Genomic DNA, 15,531 nt, shown 5'->3' with positions numbered 1-15,531 from the left:
TTTGCCTTGGTTTCTTCTTGTTTTTTTCCACACAATATCACTTTCGTTTATCACAATATATTAACACAGATTATTACAACAGGAAGACGTTCCTGCACATTGGGTAGGGCATGTATTATTATTATTATCCTTTATTTGCAAAGAGGAAACATATTATTCAGCGCTCTACCCTAAGGCAGTGATGGGCAACCAGTTGCCCTCCGATCCTAGACCTGTGGCCCCAACTTCTTCCTGCCTTATTGTCAGATGTTTGTTATAGGGTGTAACACTTGTTTATATTGCTGCCGATAGGTTATTATTATTATTATTAATTTTTATTTATAAGGTGCCACTAGGTATCCGTAGCGCCGTACAGGGACAAACAAGTACAATACAAGGTGAGACAGCACGATACAGTAAACAAAATGCACAGTAACTCCGAGATCTCAAAGCACAGCTAGAGGGGCGGGGGAGGGGAAGGTCCCGCATACGGCGGAGCCCAAGAGGGCACGGAGGGCAGGGAAACCCCCAGAGTGGAGAGGAGGGAGCAAGAGTGAACGGGGAGGAGGAGGGCAAGGTAGCTGGAGAGCAGAGTTAAAGTGAAGACAGGAGGAGAGATGACCCTGCTCGAAGGAGCGTACAATCTAAGGGGTGGGGTAGACAGACAGAGAGACACGAGGGAGGGAGAGAAGGAGGATAAGGGAAGGGGAGTGAAGGGGAAGAGGCAGAAGATCAGGTAGGGAGTTAAGTGGGAGACAGAAAGGCTTTAAGAAAAAGGTGGGTTTTTAGAGCCCGTTTGAAACTGGACAGATTAGGGCAGGTTCTGATAGAGGGAGGGAGCTTGTTCCAGTGGAGGGGGGCAGCGCGGGCGAAGTCTTGGATACGCGCATGGGAGGAGGTGATCAGGGGGGAGGAGAGGCGACGGTCATTGGCAGATCGGAGAGGGCGGAAAGGAGCATGAATAGAGAGGAGGGTGGAGATGTAGGGTGCAGTGGAGTTGGCGAGGGCCTTGTAAGTAAGAGTGAGAAGCTTGAAGAGGATTCTGAAGGGGAAGGGGAGCCAGTGAAGGGATAGGTAGAGGGGGGAGACAGACGCGGAGCGGCGAGAAAGGAAGATAAGCCTAGCGGCTGCGTTAAGAACAGATCGAAGGGGAGCGAGATGAGATTGGGGCAGGCCAGTAAGGAGGAGGTTGCAGTAGTCCAAGCGGGAGATGATCAGAGAGTGAATAAGACATTTGGTGGTATCCTGGGAGAAGAAGGGCCGGATGTCAGCGATGTTACGCAGCTGGAAGCGGCAGGATTTCGCGAGAGAGAGAATGTGGGGGAGAATGACTGGCAATAGGTGATTAAATGTATTGTTTTATTTTATTACTGAGATTAAAGGTAATGTGTAGCCCCTTTGAAGGTTAGAGGGCCACATGATATGACCCCTGAAGTGTATGAAGTTACCTATCACTGTTTACTATATAAATAATATGAGACAGATGACCCTACAACCTATAAGGCATGGGGTACAAATAAGGTAGATAGAAATAACAATTGTATCAGGGGCAATTTGAAATAAGGAAGCGGTGTGAGAACAGTGAATGGAGGCATCAGGTTTTGTAAAGTGACGATGGGACTTCAGGAACCAATACAAGATTGTGAGTGTGGAGCAGATGAGGACTGGCAATGTGTAAACCAGACAGGAGGAAGTAGTCAATGTGGTACAATCATGGTGCCATTGAATGATAGAGATATGATACGGAATCAGTTCATGTTTAATGTTCAGTTCCTTTGATATATCCAGGAGTAGATGACTGATAGACATGGGTGTGATGAGATTACATTGAAGGAAACCTTGAATGATTGGTCAGACAATGGAAATCAGGAGAGGACAGTGTAACAGATGTGAAGGGAATGGAGTGTTTTCAGGACCAGAGACTGGTCCACAGGAGGAAGGGAAGGGGGAATTCCATATGTTTATTTGTTCATTGGCTTCTGTTCCGAGGACCATGACTGTGATGGGTGAAACCCAAATTGAAGAGGGTCCAGCGTAGAGAAAAGGTTCAGTCTATTGTAAACAAGGTGTTCCGGTAGGACTGAGGGAAATGGACGTAGAGAAATGGGTCGGTAGTTATAGGTAGGGATGTGCACCGGCCACTTTTGGTGTCTCTTGTTTTGGATTCAGATTTGCTTGAGGTTTTGGGTTCGATTTGTTTCGCAAAACACCTGACGAAAGGTTTTGGTTCGGATTTATTTTAAAAAAAAAACATAAAAAGTGCTAAAAAACAGTTTTGTGGTTTTTTTTTCCACTCCTACGCTATTATTAACCTCAATAACATTCAATAACAATCATTTCCACTAATTTCCAGTCTATTCTGAACACCTCACAATATTGTTTTTAGGCCAAAAGGTTGCACCGAGGTAGCTTGAGCACATAATGCCCAAAAAAGAGGTACAAGATGGAATTGTTCTGGGCCCTCCCTCCCACCCCTCGCGAGATTCGACGCGAGACTTGGACGACGGAGCCTCGTTTTCAATTTTTTGCCCGCCGGGAATATCCGAACAGTGCTCGGATCCCGTTCGGATCCGCACTGTTCGGGTGGGCTCGGATTAGCGGAATCCGAGCCCGCTCATCTCTAGTTATAGGGCAGAGGTGGGTCCGGAGAGAAGAACAATGATGACGCCTTGTTTGAAGGCAGATAGTCAAATACCAGTGGAGATGTTACATAAATGTCAGGGCCAATGTTGTCGAGTACATAACAGATCACATGGTATTGTATTATGTTGCAAGGTGAGAGGAAGTGAGGTGAATTAATCTCCAGTTATTGGTATGAAGGTATTGAGGTTAGAATTGTAGGAAGGGACGGGGCAGTTATGTGTGTGGGATGTCTTCTTCAGTCCACTGTCACATCCAACTGTTGTCCTGATCTGAAGCAATCAGCAACGTCTTCACCACTAAACATTGTTGTAGATGCAGTGGAGACAATTCCTCAATAAATGAGGTGCCATCTATATATTCATCAGAGCAAATGTGGCAACAAAATCCATTTTATAACTTGCAAAGATGTGAAAATTGTGCAGTGTAAGGTTTCCTCAGACAGAGCTGCAATTTGCAGCGACTCCAACTAGATATTCTCAAGAAGCTGCAGGTATATAATCCAGCTGTGCACTATGACATCGTACAGGCTGTGTAGTGTGATTGTTGTGGCAAGCTGCAGAACAGAGGTAATTTACAATGTGCAGGGGATATGAACACTGTGTTTGCAGTACATGGTTATTCAGCGATGTTGCTTTGGGTCTCCCGCTGACTCCTGTCCTCTATGGTAACAATACAAACACTCTGATGGTAAAGACAGGTGTGCACCTGTTAGACGTCCGTGTGGTATTTTTACCTCATTGGTTCCTAGTGCATACAGTCCGTTCTAGTGGGAATTAGCAATAGCAATGAGGATGTGGACGTGGATCAAACACACTGCAGATTGCATTGGAAAGTGTAGGCAAGGAGTTTCGTCCACTTGGGTGTGGACTTCCCAAAGCCTTTTTACCACTCCGTCGATCGACGTGTGTTTCAAAAACTCAGTATCAGGGTTATATTATTGATAAATGTTGGATACCTTTTTTTTGACCTATGGATCTTGTCCAATTTATGGATTTCTATCATCACAACTGCAGTACTGTAATAGTGAACTGATTTTGTGAGGCATCATTTGCCTCTTTTCTATCTGTGAATATTATATTTTGTTAGAAAGGTTCTTGTGTTTTTATGATTAAAGTGGTTTAATATTGCCTTGGATACTCATGCATTATTTATCAAATAGATCTCCTATGTATCGTTTGCTATACACTATATGAAATCTCCTTTCAGCGCTGTATTTTTTTTTGTATAGTAATTATTTTTCTATTGGGATATGACACTAATCCCTATACAGCTGCGATCGTTGATTCCATATTAAGTGCGAGAATATTGGTTTAGTGCCAGGTGATATATTGGTTTTCTACTTCTCTCTGAGATACTAAATTTCTTACATCACTGTAATTATTCACTTCATATAATTGTAGTTTTACCTGGTACCTCTAGCAGCACCACATAACACCCCGCACCGCGGCGGCGCCACATAACACCCCGTTCCATCAAGTGCTTCTGTGAACCCCAGGAAATGTATATGTCTGATGGTCATTTATTCTGTAAGTATTATTATGTTCTGTTATTTGAGAGCTTCAATTGTCCCATGTGTGATTTCACTGCATAGTCCTACATTTCATCCAATAAAGAAATACGTGTTTAATATATCTACTGCACACAATTATTATGTTATCCTAACCCCTTTCTGCAAGAACCCAATATTTACAAAACCAACAAAATATGATTTATAAGACCTGTATATACGGGGTGATCTATATAGTATATAATACTGAAGATTTGTGGTTCCATAAAATACCTTCTCATACAGTAAGCGTCTGACTATTCCTGTTTATTAGAAAAAGAAATTAAACAAACCGTGACAAACATGGTACACGGACCCCCACAGACCCCAGGCATATAAAGAAACAAAGGAAAACCCTGTCCTAGACTCAAAATGTTGTTTTTTTACAGAGAAGTTTCCTGAAACAGCCAATAACATATCTGCACAGATGGAACATAAACAGCATGAGTGGCCCTGAGAACTGCATGGAGAGGGGCCCCAGTGAAGGACACAGACAGAAGACAGGGGCAACAATTGGTGATGGAAACATCATTTTCCAGCTAGCAACGGGTTCCTGAGCACAACGATAACACTGTCTCCTCGGAGGAACATCTTGGAGATGTATCTGTCCTTGTTGACTGGCTTCGATTTCTTCTTTCCTTTTCCACTTTTGGGCACCTCAGTCCACATCTCCTTAACATTTTCTAGGACCATATTGCAGTGTCTGGGTGTGAAAGTGAGATATCCAGTGAGATCAGATAATAGTAACATGATGGAAGGATGTGACATTCACCTTGGTACACCCAGGCAATGTAAAACCTCTCATAGATATAACAACATATGACCCAAAGAGGACTCACCTGTCAAACGCCTTCACTCGCCCCAGCAGTTTCTTGTTGTTCCTGCAGTTTATGAGAACCTGTGTATTGTTCTTAACAGACTGTGTAAGTACAGACAACGGCCCAGTGTTAAACTCCTCTTCCTCTCGCTTCTGGAGCTCTTCTGGGGTCATCTCACTCTTGGGCTTGTTTAGGAGACTCCTGGGGAGAGTGGGTAACTATATTGAATACACTGGCTAAAGCACCTGGCTATTCTGATGTGTTTTAGGTCTCACCAACAAGCCATGTATAAAGGAGTGGGTAGTTGAAGGAGGACAATATTGCTGGATACATTGTTTTCATAACTTCTTTAGAGAAATCTTTATTTGCCAATGGCAGCAGATGAGTGGTGTGAGCAGGAGGACCATAAGCTATCATCTCTTTTTCCTCCCACCCCCCTTCTATTTGCATAACATCCCTGCTTTTAGCTAAGGCAGTCACAAGAACCACAGAGCCAATGTAAAACAGCTACATGGAGTAGAAGCAGTTATTAAAATGTAGGTGTTAGTGCAGCTTTAAGGAACAAAGTGGGTGACGGTGCCTATGTCATGCAGATCACTATTAATCAAGACTGGTCTTCCTGTCTCACCGCTCCACATCTGCTGCTCAACTCTCAAATCTCTCAACACCCCCCCCTTCATACATCTCAAATCTCATATCAAAATACTCTCCCTCCCGCCCTCCTAGATCTACCTCTGACCTGCGCCGTGTCTCGTGTCTGGTAACCACCTCTCCCTCCCGCCTACAAGACCTCTCCTGTGCTGCTCCCCACTTATGCAATTCCCTACAACGCTCAGTCAGACTTTCCCACAGCCTTCAAATCTTTAGATGCTCTTTGAAAACCCATCTCTTGTTTAAAGCTCACCTTATCCCTGATGATACTACTCACACTAATACACCCTCACAACTGTCCCAGTCTCCACTCTGAGCTCCTCTTGTACCAGCTGTGCCCTCTCCCACTTACAGTGTGCGGGGTCCTCATACCCTTTGTTTTCATGTCTGCAATTATGTCCTAATTGTATGCATGTCCTTGTCTTCCCTACTGTACACACCATTTCCTGCACAAGGTGATGACAAAGGGATTTATCTATTTCCTGGATATAAACTTCCATCACTATATACAGCTCAGCACGTGGTGGACCTGTCTCACAGGATGACCCAGGGGGATATAATATAACCACACAGAAATGGATGTAACACAGAGCACGGCCCAGTATACAGGAGGGGGGAGCATGTGATGTATATAACGTGTATACTGTCAGCCCTGTGTGTTATCTATCATGTATATCAGACGGGGACATATAACTATATAATATATACATTAATAATCGGACACTCACATTTTCCTCTCACGTTGCTCCGGCGATTCTTCTCTTCCCTCCGCTGTCTCACTTCCGCTTCCGGGTCACTGACTTCCCGTGGGAGTTACCATGGTAACAGTATGAATAACTTTATTAACAACCATGGCACGGACATTTCCAAACTCCTCTGTGTCCGGGTGTCTCCTCCCCAGTGACTGCACAGGATAGGGTCTGACATACCGGGGTCTGCTCCTATGTGCCCACTGCCCCCTCTCTCCTCCCAGCCCCCCACTGCCCCCTCTCTCCTCCCAGCCCCCCACTGCCCCCCTCCCTACTCCCAGCCCCCCACTGCCCCCTCTCTCTCCTCCCAGCCCCCCACTGCCCCTCCCTCCCAGCCCCCCACTGCCCCCTCTCTCCTCCCAGCCCCCCACTGCCCCTCCCTCCCTACTCCCAGCCCCCCACTGCCCCCTCTCTCTCCTCCCAGCCCCCCACTGCCCCCTCTCTCCTCCCAGCCCCCCACTGCCCCTCCCTCCCTACTCCCAGCCCCCCACTGCCCCCTCTCTCCTCCCAGCCCCCCACTGCCCCATCTCTCTCCTCCCAGCCCCCCACTGCCCCCCTCTCTCCTCCCAGCCCCCCACTGCCCCCTCTCTCCTCCCAGCCCCCCACTGCCCCCTCTCTCCTCCCAGCCCCCCACTGCCCCCTCTCTCTCCTCCCTGCCCCCCTCTCTCCTCCCAGCCCCCCACTGCCCCCTCCCTCCCTACTCCCAGCCCCCCACTGCCCCCTCTCTCCTCCCAGCCCCCCACTGCCCCCTCTCTCTCCTGCCAGCCCCCCACTGCCCCCTCTCTCCTGCCAGCCCCCCACTGCCCCCTCTCTCCTCCCAGCCCCCCCACTGCCCCCCTCTCTCCTCCCTGCCCCCCCTCTCTCCTACCAGCCCCCCACTGCTCCCTCTCTCTCCTCCCAGCCCCCCACTGCCCCCCTCTCTCCTCCCAGCCCCCCACTGCCCCAACTCTCTCCTCCCTGCCCCCCTCTCTCCTCCCAGCCCCCCACTGCCCCCTCCCTCCCTACTCCCAGCCCCCCACTGCCCCCTCTCTCCTCCCAGCCCCCCACTGCCCCCTCTCTCCTCCCAGCCCCCCACTGCCCCCTCTCTCTCCTCCCAGCCCCTCACTGCCCCCCTCCCTACTCCCAGCCCCCCACTGCCCCCCTCTCTCCTCCCAGCCCCCCACTGCTCCCTCTCTCTCCTCCCAGCCCCTCACTGCCCCCCTCTCTCCTCCCAGCCCCCCACTGCCCCCCTCTCTCCTCCCAGCCCCCCACTGCCCCCTCTCTCCTCCCAGCCCCCACTCTCTCCTCCCTGCCCCCCTCTCTCCTCCCAGCCCCCCACTGCCCCCTCCCTCCCTACTCCCAGCCCCCCACTGCCCCCTCTCTCCTCCCAGCCCCCCACTGCCCCCTCTCTCTCCTCCCAGCCCCTCACTGCCCCCCTCCCTACTCCCAGCCCCCCACTGCCCCCCTCTCTCCTCCCAGCCCCCCACTGCTCCCTCTCTCTCCTCCCAGCCCCCCTCTCTCCTCCCAGCCCCCCACTGCCCCCTCTCTCCTCCCAGCCCCCACTGCCCCCTCTCTCTCCTCCCTGACCCCCTCTCTCCTCCCAGCCCCCCACTGCTCCCTCTCTCTCCTCCCAGCCCCCCACTGCCCCCTCCCTCCCTACTCCCAGCCCCCCACTGCCCCCCTCTCTCCTCCCAGCCCCCCACTGCCCCCTCCCTCCCTACTCCCAGCCCCCCACTGCCCCATCTCTCCTCCCACTTTTATCTCACAGTAACGTACGTAGACAACTGCTGATTGGCTGCAGTATATCTTACATAGGGGAATGTTCCACCGCGTATGGGGCTGATTTATTACACTGCAGTGTGTGGGAATACTGTGTGCTGCACACAACTACTGACCCCCCTCGCAGCACAAAATGGGTCTTCCAGGTGCACGTCTTCTAGTAATTGGATTTGGTCCTAACTCTAAATCAGCCCCAGACACTGATTTTTTTTTAATACTTTTATGTTTTAAATAAAGCTTTTTTTTTTGCAAATTGAAGGAAAAATAAATTATTTTTTATATATATATATATATATATATATATATATATATATATATATATATATATATATATAATGTGTTCTAATTCTAGTGTGGTGCTTCATGAATCATCCCCTTTACATTTGTTCATTTGTAATTTTGTTTATTAATTATTTTTCCTTGTCCAGTATAGGAGGTGACTTTGAGTTTGAGGTTCATCTTAGAGGTGAGGTTCTATAATGTAGGGTTATGAATTCAAGTTCGTCCAATGTAAAAAAGTTTTTTTTTTTTTTTTTTTTTGGGGGGGGGGGGGTTACATTTACACATGTAACTTAGTAACATATAGTTGATGAAGTTGGAAAAAGACACCAGTCCATCAAGTTCAACCTATTCTGGATCTCCTGCGATCCTGCACTCATATTTGAAATTGATCCAGAGTAAGCAACCACCAATCTGTTTCAATTGTGAAAATCCCCCCAGACCCAATATTGCAGTCCTAGTTTTACCCTATATCCACTACTATCCTTCATTTTAATTAACGGTCGTATCCCTGGATACACTTTTCCGCTAAAAATTTGTCTAACCCTTTCTTAAACATATCTATTGAATCTGCCATCACAACCTTCCCTGGCAGTGAATTCCATATCTTGACTGCCCTTACTGTAAAGATCCCCTTCCTTTGCTGGTTGCGAAATTTCCTCTCCTCTAACCTTAGGGGGTGACCACGTGTTCTGTGTATAGTCCTTGGGGTAAAAGTTCCCATAAAAGTTCTCTGTATTGACCCTTAATGTATTTGTACATGGTAATGATATGAATGTAACAGCCTGCAGATAAATTAACACTTGATTTGATTTTGAGCACATTTCAGAACTCCAAATCTTTCCCCCCTATCAGCAGTACATTGTACCTTAGTATAGAACCACACAATGTATGTGGCTAATACGTTCTACATGAGACATACAAGGTTCTTATCATACACACTTTATTGGTTAGAAATCTTTTGCGATACTAACAGAGGTAGTATCCAGTATTGGGGGAGAGTGTAAAGGGCACACCAGGAGTTCCCGCCATAGAATCATGTATTACTCATTAATAGGCTCCTGCGTCCGTATTCCCAGATATGTCCGTCATAAACCCACAAACTCCTGGAGGTTTCTCTACATTCTCGCTCACAGTACCAGGATCAGGATCTTAAGCCTGGAAGCGGGGCCAGGTCTTCACGGTGTTGTAGAAGGTGTTGCCGGGGCATTCGGTGGCGGTGACGTTGCGATGTCCCTTCAGGATGTAGGCAGACTTGATGTAACCCCTGGTGACCCCACAGGCGATGAGGTTCTTGGCCGCATTCTGGGCTGCGGTGGTCGGGTTGCTGCCTGGAATAGAGTTCAAACAAAACGGGTCAAATTCTATCACTGAGCTGCCCTGTGATGAGATGAGGGAGGAGAGCTGTGGAAGAACATATATGACTAGATACAAATCTAGATTATTTTATAGCAGGAATGTGACATCCATATTTGTACAAGGACAGAAACGCAAACCCATTGTCTTTGTGTAATTGGCCTGGACATATTGGCTGTAGGAGGATTATTCTTTATTCTGGGCTCTCTTTGTCCTGGAAATAACATGTTTTTTTATAGAATAAGCGCTCGTTTATACAGATACAGATTTACCTTGTGTGTTCGCTGAACCACAGGAAAATACCTTGGAAATTAAAATGGTAACAGCCTTATAATGTCCTATCAGTTTGTACTATTCCAACATTCCATGTGTGTCTCATCCTCCTACCAGATGCAGACGACCTGCAGGCCCCTCTACTCTCTACACTAACATTACACTATGAGCACATCTATTTCCACCTGCCTTACTTGTCTGTCACATTCCTAAATATTCCTCTAAATCTCCAGTTCACTTAAACCAGCATGCTATTCCCAGACCCTTGGGCGGATTAGGGGGGGCACGTGTCCCGGGCCCCCCTCTCTCTGAGGGCCCCTCGCTGCCTGCATGAGCCCCACTGCTGACAGCAGCCCCAGTGCTGCCGACAGAGTGGTCGCATGTGTCAGCGGAGACCCCGCCTGTCAGATGGGGCGGCCGGCGGGGTCTCCACTGAGACATGCGACCACTCTGTGGCGGCCGGTGGGGTCTCCACTGAGACATACGACCACTCTGTGGCGGCCGGCGGGGTCTCCACTGAGACATGCGACCACTCTGTGGCGGCCGGTGGGGTCTCCACTGAGACATACGACCACTCTGTGGCGGCCGGCGGGGTCTCCACTGAGACATACGACCACTCTGTGGCGGCCGGCGGGGTCTCCACTGAGACATACGACCACTCTGTGTCGGCAGCACCGGGGCTGCTGAACAATCCGAAATGGCTGCAGCTCCTATTCTGCATGAAGAGAGTAGGTGAATCGCCTACTCTATATAATTAAATATATCTAGAACATTCATTTTGAAGGGTCTTCTTAAATATGTATATATATGTTTATTTATTTGATCAGTTATGTTTTTACAATAAATATACATTAAACATTAATATTAGACTGGTAACGCCAATGCCAGAGTGGCAGATTTTATTAATCATTGGTAAAGTAATTACTGAAGCCATCCACTTATGGATGCAATGGGGCACAGAGTGTGTGGAGATGATCCAGGGGCACAGAGTGAGTTAGCTGTAAATTATTCTTTGACAGAAATATAATAGAAAAAAAATAGAAAAATATAATTTTCCCATAGATTTACATGTATTATTTTTGCAAACAACTTACTAAGTATTTCCGTCCTGACCTAAATACTTATTACGTTATTTTGACCCAACTACTTATAAAACGGGACTGCTCGGTAATTATTTTGGAGGGGTGCCTTGAATAAATTATGGAGACTCTAAGGGTGCCGCGAACTGCAAAAGTTTGGGAACCACTGCCTTAATTTTAGGTCTATGGGGTCCCCCTGTCTTAAGTGCCTCAGGCCCCCCAAAGCCTTAATCCAGCTCTACCCAGACCCCCAATCTAACTCATTGGGGTCTTCTTATAAATAGATCATATTGTATATATCAGAAAATGGGCAAATGGGACTTTCCCATGATCCTCAGCCAATGTTCCTCTGTTGGGCCATCTTGGTCTCTCCACCCATCCCTCTCTCAGTTTGTGGCTGATAAAAGGGTAGGAATGGGGTATATTGTCTGTGTGTGGATAATTAGGGAGCAGCTCTCCCCCAACTCACTTGTGAATGTTCCGATTAAGTTGATTCCGATGGAGTTTGAGTTGTAATTTGGAGCATGAGCACCGACGGACGTCCAGCCACGGCCCTCGAAGATGCTGCCGTCTCCTCCGACCAAGAAGCTGGTGGCAGAAATAGGGGCTATTAGTGGCAGACACACAGCGGAGTACGTTCTGTAAACCCAGTAATTCTCCCAGCCCCCCTCACCTGTACCCGACGTCACACCAGCCATTGCCGTCCATGTGATAGTTCTGCACACTCTTCGTCTGAGTGATGCAGGTAGACTGGGAGGAGCAAGATGAGCCAGCTGTGTGGTGGATGACCACGTACGTAACGGGAGTGGCCATCGCAGTCCTGCAGGTGGCAGCTCTCCCCCCCCACTGAGACTTGGTCAGGATGGTGGGGCAGCCTGTGGATAAAGATAGAAACATTCCTCCTAATAACTGCTCCAACTGCTTCTCCCGCATCCTATTGATGGGCAACCTGATACACATCCAGGGCTTGTTCTCAAACCTCCACACAAGCCCCCCATACCAGGATAACCTACATTACTAATTACCAGACATTCTTCAACACTCCTCCTCAATAATGAATTGGTTACTGGCAGGAAACAGCTGACGAGAAGATTAATATGATGGAATTTCACTGTTGCCCCCTAATCTATGCCCCGTGTATACTGCCCCCTAATCTATGCCCCGTGTATACTGCCCCCTAATCTATGACCCGTGTATACTACCCCCTAATCTATGACCCGTGTATACTGCCCCCTAATCTATGCCCTGTGTATACTGCCCCCTAATCTATGCCCCGTGTATACTGCCCTCTAATCTATGCCCCGTGTATACTGCCCCCTAATCTATGCCCCATGTATACTGCCCCCTAATCTATGCCCCGTGTATACTGCCCTCTAATCTATGCCCCGTGTATACTGCCCTCTAATCTATGCCCCGTGTATACTGCCCCCTAATCTATGCCCCGTGTATACTGCCCCCTAATCTATGCCCTGTGTATACTGCCCCCTAATCTATGACCCGTGTATACTACCCCCTAATCTATGACCCGTGTATACTGCCCCCTAATCTATGCCCTGTGTATACTGCCCCCTAATCTATGCCCCGTGTATACTGCCCTCTAATCTATGCCCCGTGTATACTGCCCCCTAATCTATGCCCCGTGTATACTGCCCTCTAATCTATGCCCCGTGTATACTGCCCTCTAATCTATGCCCCGTGTATACTGCCCTCTAATCTATGCCCCGTGTATACTGCCCCCTAATCTATGCCCTGTGTATATTGCCCCCTAATCTATGCCCTGTGTATATTGCCCCCTAATCTATGCCCTGTGTATATTGCCCCCTAATCTATGCCCTGTGTATACTGCCCCCTAATCTATGCCCTGTGTATATTGCCCCCTAATCTATGCCCTGTGTATACTGCCCCCTAATCTATGCCCTGTGTATACTGCCCCCTAATCTATGCCCCGTGTATACTGCCCTCTAATCTATGCCCCGTGTATACTACCCCCTAATCTATGACCCGTGTATACTGCCCCCTAATCTATGCCCTGTGTATACTGCCCCCTAATCTATGCCCCGTGTATACTGCCCTCTAATCTATGCCCCGTGTATACTGCCCTCTAATCTATGCCCCATGTATACTGCCCCCTAATCTATGCCCTGTGTATATTGCCCCCTAATCTATGTCTCGAAGAGACCTGAACCCCCTTATTTATCGCCTCTTCCTTAAATACTTTGGGGGACATTAATATAAACTGTTCTTCAGGTACATAAAGGTGATGTAACCAATAGTAACCTGACATTTGTCTTTATTCTAAAATAAAACAATGGGATGGTTGCTATTGGGGACAGTGGCGGAACTACCATTGGTGCGGCAGGTGCTGTGCACAGGGGCCCATGGAGATAACGGGGCCCGCTGCATGGCAGATGCAGAGGGTCGGGTGTCCTGGTCCCCTCCTCCCTACATCGGGGCCCATGGAGATGACGGGGCCCGCTGCATGGCAGATGCAGAGTGTCTGGTGCCCCGGTCCCCTCCTCCCTGCATCGGGGCCCATGGAGATGACGGGGCCCGCTGCATGGCAGATGCAGAGTGTCTGGTGCCCCGGTCCCCTCCCCCCTGCATCGGGGCCCATGGAGATGACGGGGCCCGCTGCATGGCAGATGCAGAGTGTCGGGTGTCCCGGTCCCCTCCTCCCTGCACAGGGGCCCATGGAGATAACGGGGCCCGCTGCATGGCAGATGCAGAGGGTCGGGTGTCCTGGTCCCCTCCTCCCTGCATCGGGGCCGATGGAGATGACGGGGCCCACTGCATGGCAGATGCAGAGGGTCGGGTGTCCTGGTCCCCTCCTCCCTGCATCGGGGCCCATGGAGATGACGGGGCCCGCTGCATGGCAGATGCAGAGGGTCGGGTGTCCTGGTCCCCTCCTCCCCGCACCGGGGCCCACAGATCGCTAGTTCTGCCTCTGATAAGCGACAGAACCTTTGTTCACAGTCCCCACCAACAGTCCTCATACGTCCCTCCAGGACTATTCATTCCATCCCTATTCTGTACTTACTGTGAGCGACAGCGCAGAGGGCTGCGAGGAGGGTGACGAAGCTCAGCATGATTGCAGGAGTCTGCAAGAGAGACAGAGGGGAAATTAGATGGAGATACCTGTGCTAGGACAGAGCCTGGTGTATGAGTCAGAGTAACAGACAGCGCTCGGTAGAACTCACCTGATTCCGGCTGATCTGGCATCTGACCCTCTTCTCTTCTCTATATATACGCCCCACCGCGGAGGGCGGCTGCTGGTTATCAGGGTGGCCTTGTGCTGGCTGTTTGTCCAGCGATAGATTATTGGAGTTTCTGTTAACTATCTTTAGGTGCTACAGTGTGCTGCAGACTATCGCTCTTACTCCTGCAGTGTATTTCTCCTCGTTGTGCATTGAATCTCACACCATCAGGTGCAGTTGACTTATTGACACATTATAAAATCATTAGTCATTTTAACACTCTGCAATCTGCACAATAAACTTCCTGCATTAAGACTATAATCCATAACAATATTTTAATGACATTTATAGGGGAAAACTATACTATTCCTAATTAGAGACTCATTTACCCACTTTTTAATGTTATGACTTCCTGGATGTGAGGAAATGTATTATATCTAATGACTGATTGTTATTTTCTGTTGGATTTATGTATAACACTGAATATTTTATGTAACCTTTCAAAGTGTATTTTGTTTGGGAGGTAGTGTATGCTACCATTGAACGAGAGTACGGGATTTCACCATTATTACAGACAAATAATCCTCTGAGGTGGCTGAATAGAGTTTCTGGGGATATTGAAAAGCTGCTAAGATGGCGTCTAATTCTGCAACAATACAACGTCACCATTCAGCACCGGATGGGCGCAGAACATGGAAACACAGATGGCCTCTCGCACCAAGGGGCAGAAGTGGTGAATGGGCAGAAGAGACACTGACAGGTCACAGTTCTCCGTGCCATAGGTTAGGGGGAGGTGTGACAATTATGTAGTATATCTAATGACTGATTGTTATTTTCTGTTGGATTTATGTATAACACTGTGAATATTTTATGTCACCTTTCAAAGTGTATTTTGTTAACTGACCTGAGTCTGACCAAGGCAAGTGTCAATGGTCTTGTGAAAGTAGCCAGGCCCAGAGACAGATAAGGTCTCTGAGTAGTTTGTGTATGCAGAGGAGTTAGACTAAAGCTGGGTACACACTACACGGTTTTCGTCCAATAATTGGCTCAATCAGCCGACATGCGACCGCTCGTTCAAAAGTCGGGTCAGTGTGTTGATACGAGCCGCGGCGGTGCCCAGCCGCCGCGACCCTCCTACCTCCAACTCCGGCCGTCGATATGGCGACCGGGACGTCACTTCCGGGGGCTTGCCTGCCATTGCCGCGG

General features: G+C 48.5%; 2 protein-coding genes across 3 annotated transcripts; both read right to left on the bottom strand.

The window, feature by feature from the left end:
• Nucleotides 1–4,414: 4,414 nt before the first annotated feature.
• SNRPD2 (small nuclear ribonucleoprotein D2 polypeptide) lies at nt 4,415–6,472 on the bottom strand. The gene is made up of 3 exons (XM_075185854.1): nt 6,366–6,472; nt 5,008–5,187; nt 4,415–4,871 (listed from the first exon to the last, which is right to left on the bottom strand). Coding segments are annotated over exons 1-3 (357 nt in total). The 5' UTR covers nt 6,368–6,472; the 3' UTR covers nt 4,415–4,696.
• Nucleotides 6,473–9,349: 2,877 nt separating this feature from the next.
• Nucleotides 9,350–15,531, bottom strand: LOC142101768 (peptidoglycan-recognition protein SC2-like). 2 transcript variants are annotated; one of them, XM_075186181.1, is made up of 5 exons: nt 15,464–15,531; nt 14,169–15,295; nt 11,805–12,006; nt 11,601–11,719; nt 9,350–9,754 (listed from the first exon to the last, which is right to left on the bottom strand). In XM_075186181.1, exons 2-5 carry the CDS (start codon nt 14,215–14,217, stop codon nt 9,576–9,578), a joined length of 549 nt encoding a protein of 182 aa, XP_075042282.1. In that variant the 5' UTR covers nt 14,218–15,295; nt 15,464–15,531; the 3' UTR covers nt 9,350–9,575. The 2 variants fall into 2 exon arrangements, with proteins under 2 accessions (XP_075042282.1, XP_075042281.1); XM_075186180.1 differs by lacking the exons at nt 14,169–15,295; nt 15,464–15,531 and having other exon boundaries at nt 11,805–12,449.

This window comes from Mixophyes fleayi, chromosome 9 (assembly GCF_038048845.1).
Source record: "Mixophyes fleayi isolate aMixFle1 chromosome 9, aMixFle1.hap1, whole genome shotgun sequence".
NCBI classification, from domain to species: Eukaryota; Metazoa; Chordata; class Amphibia; order Anura; family Limnodynastidae; genus Mixophyes; species Mixophyes fleayi.
This window is presented reverse-complemented; position numbering and strand designations above follow the sequence as displayed.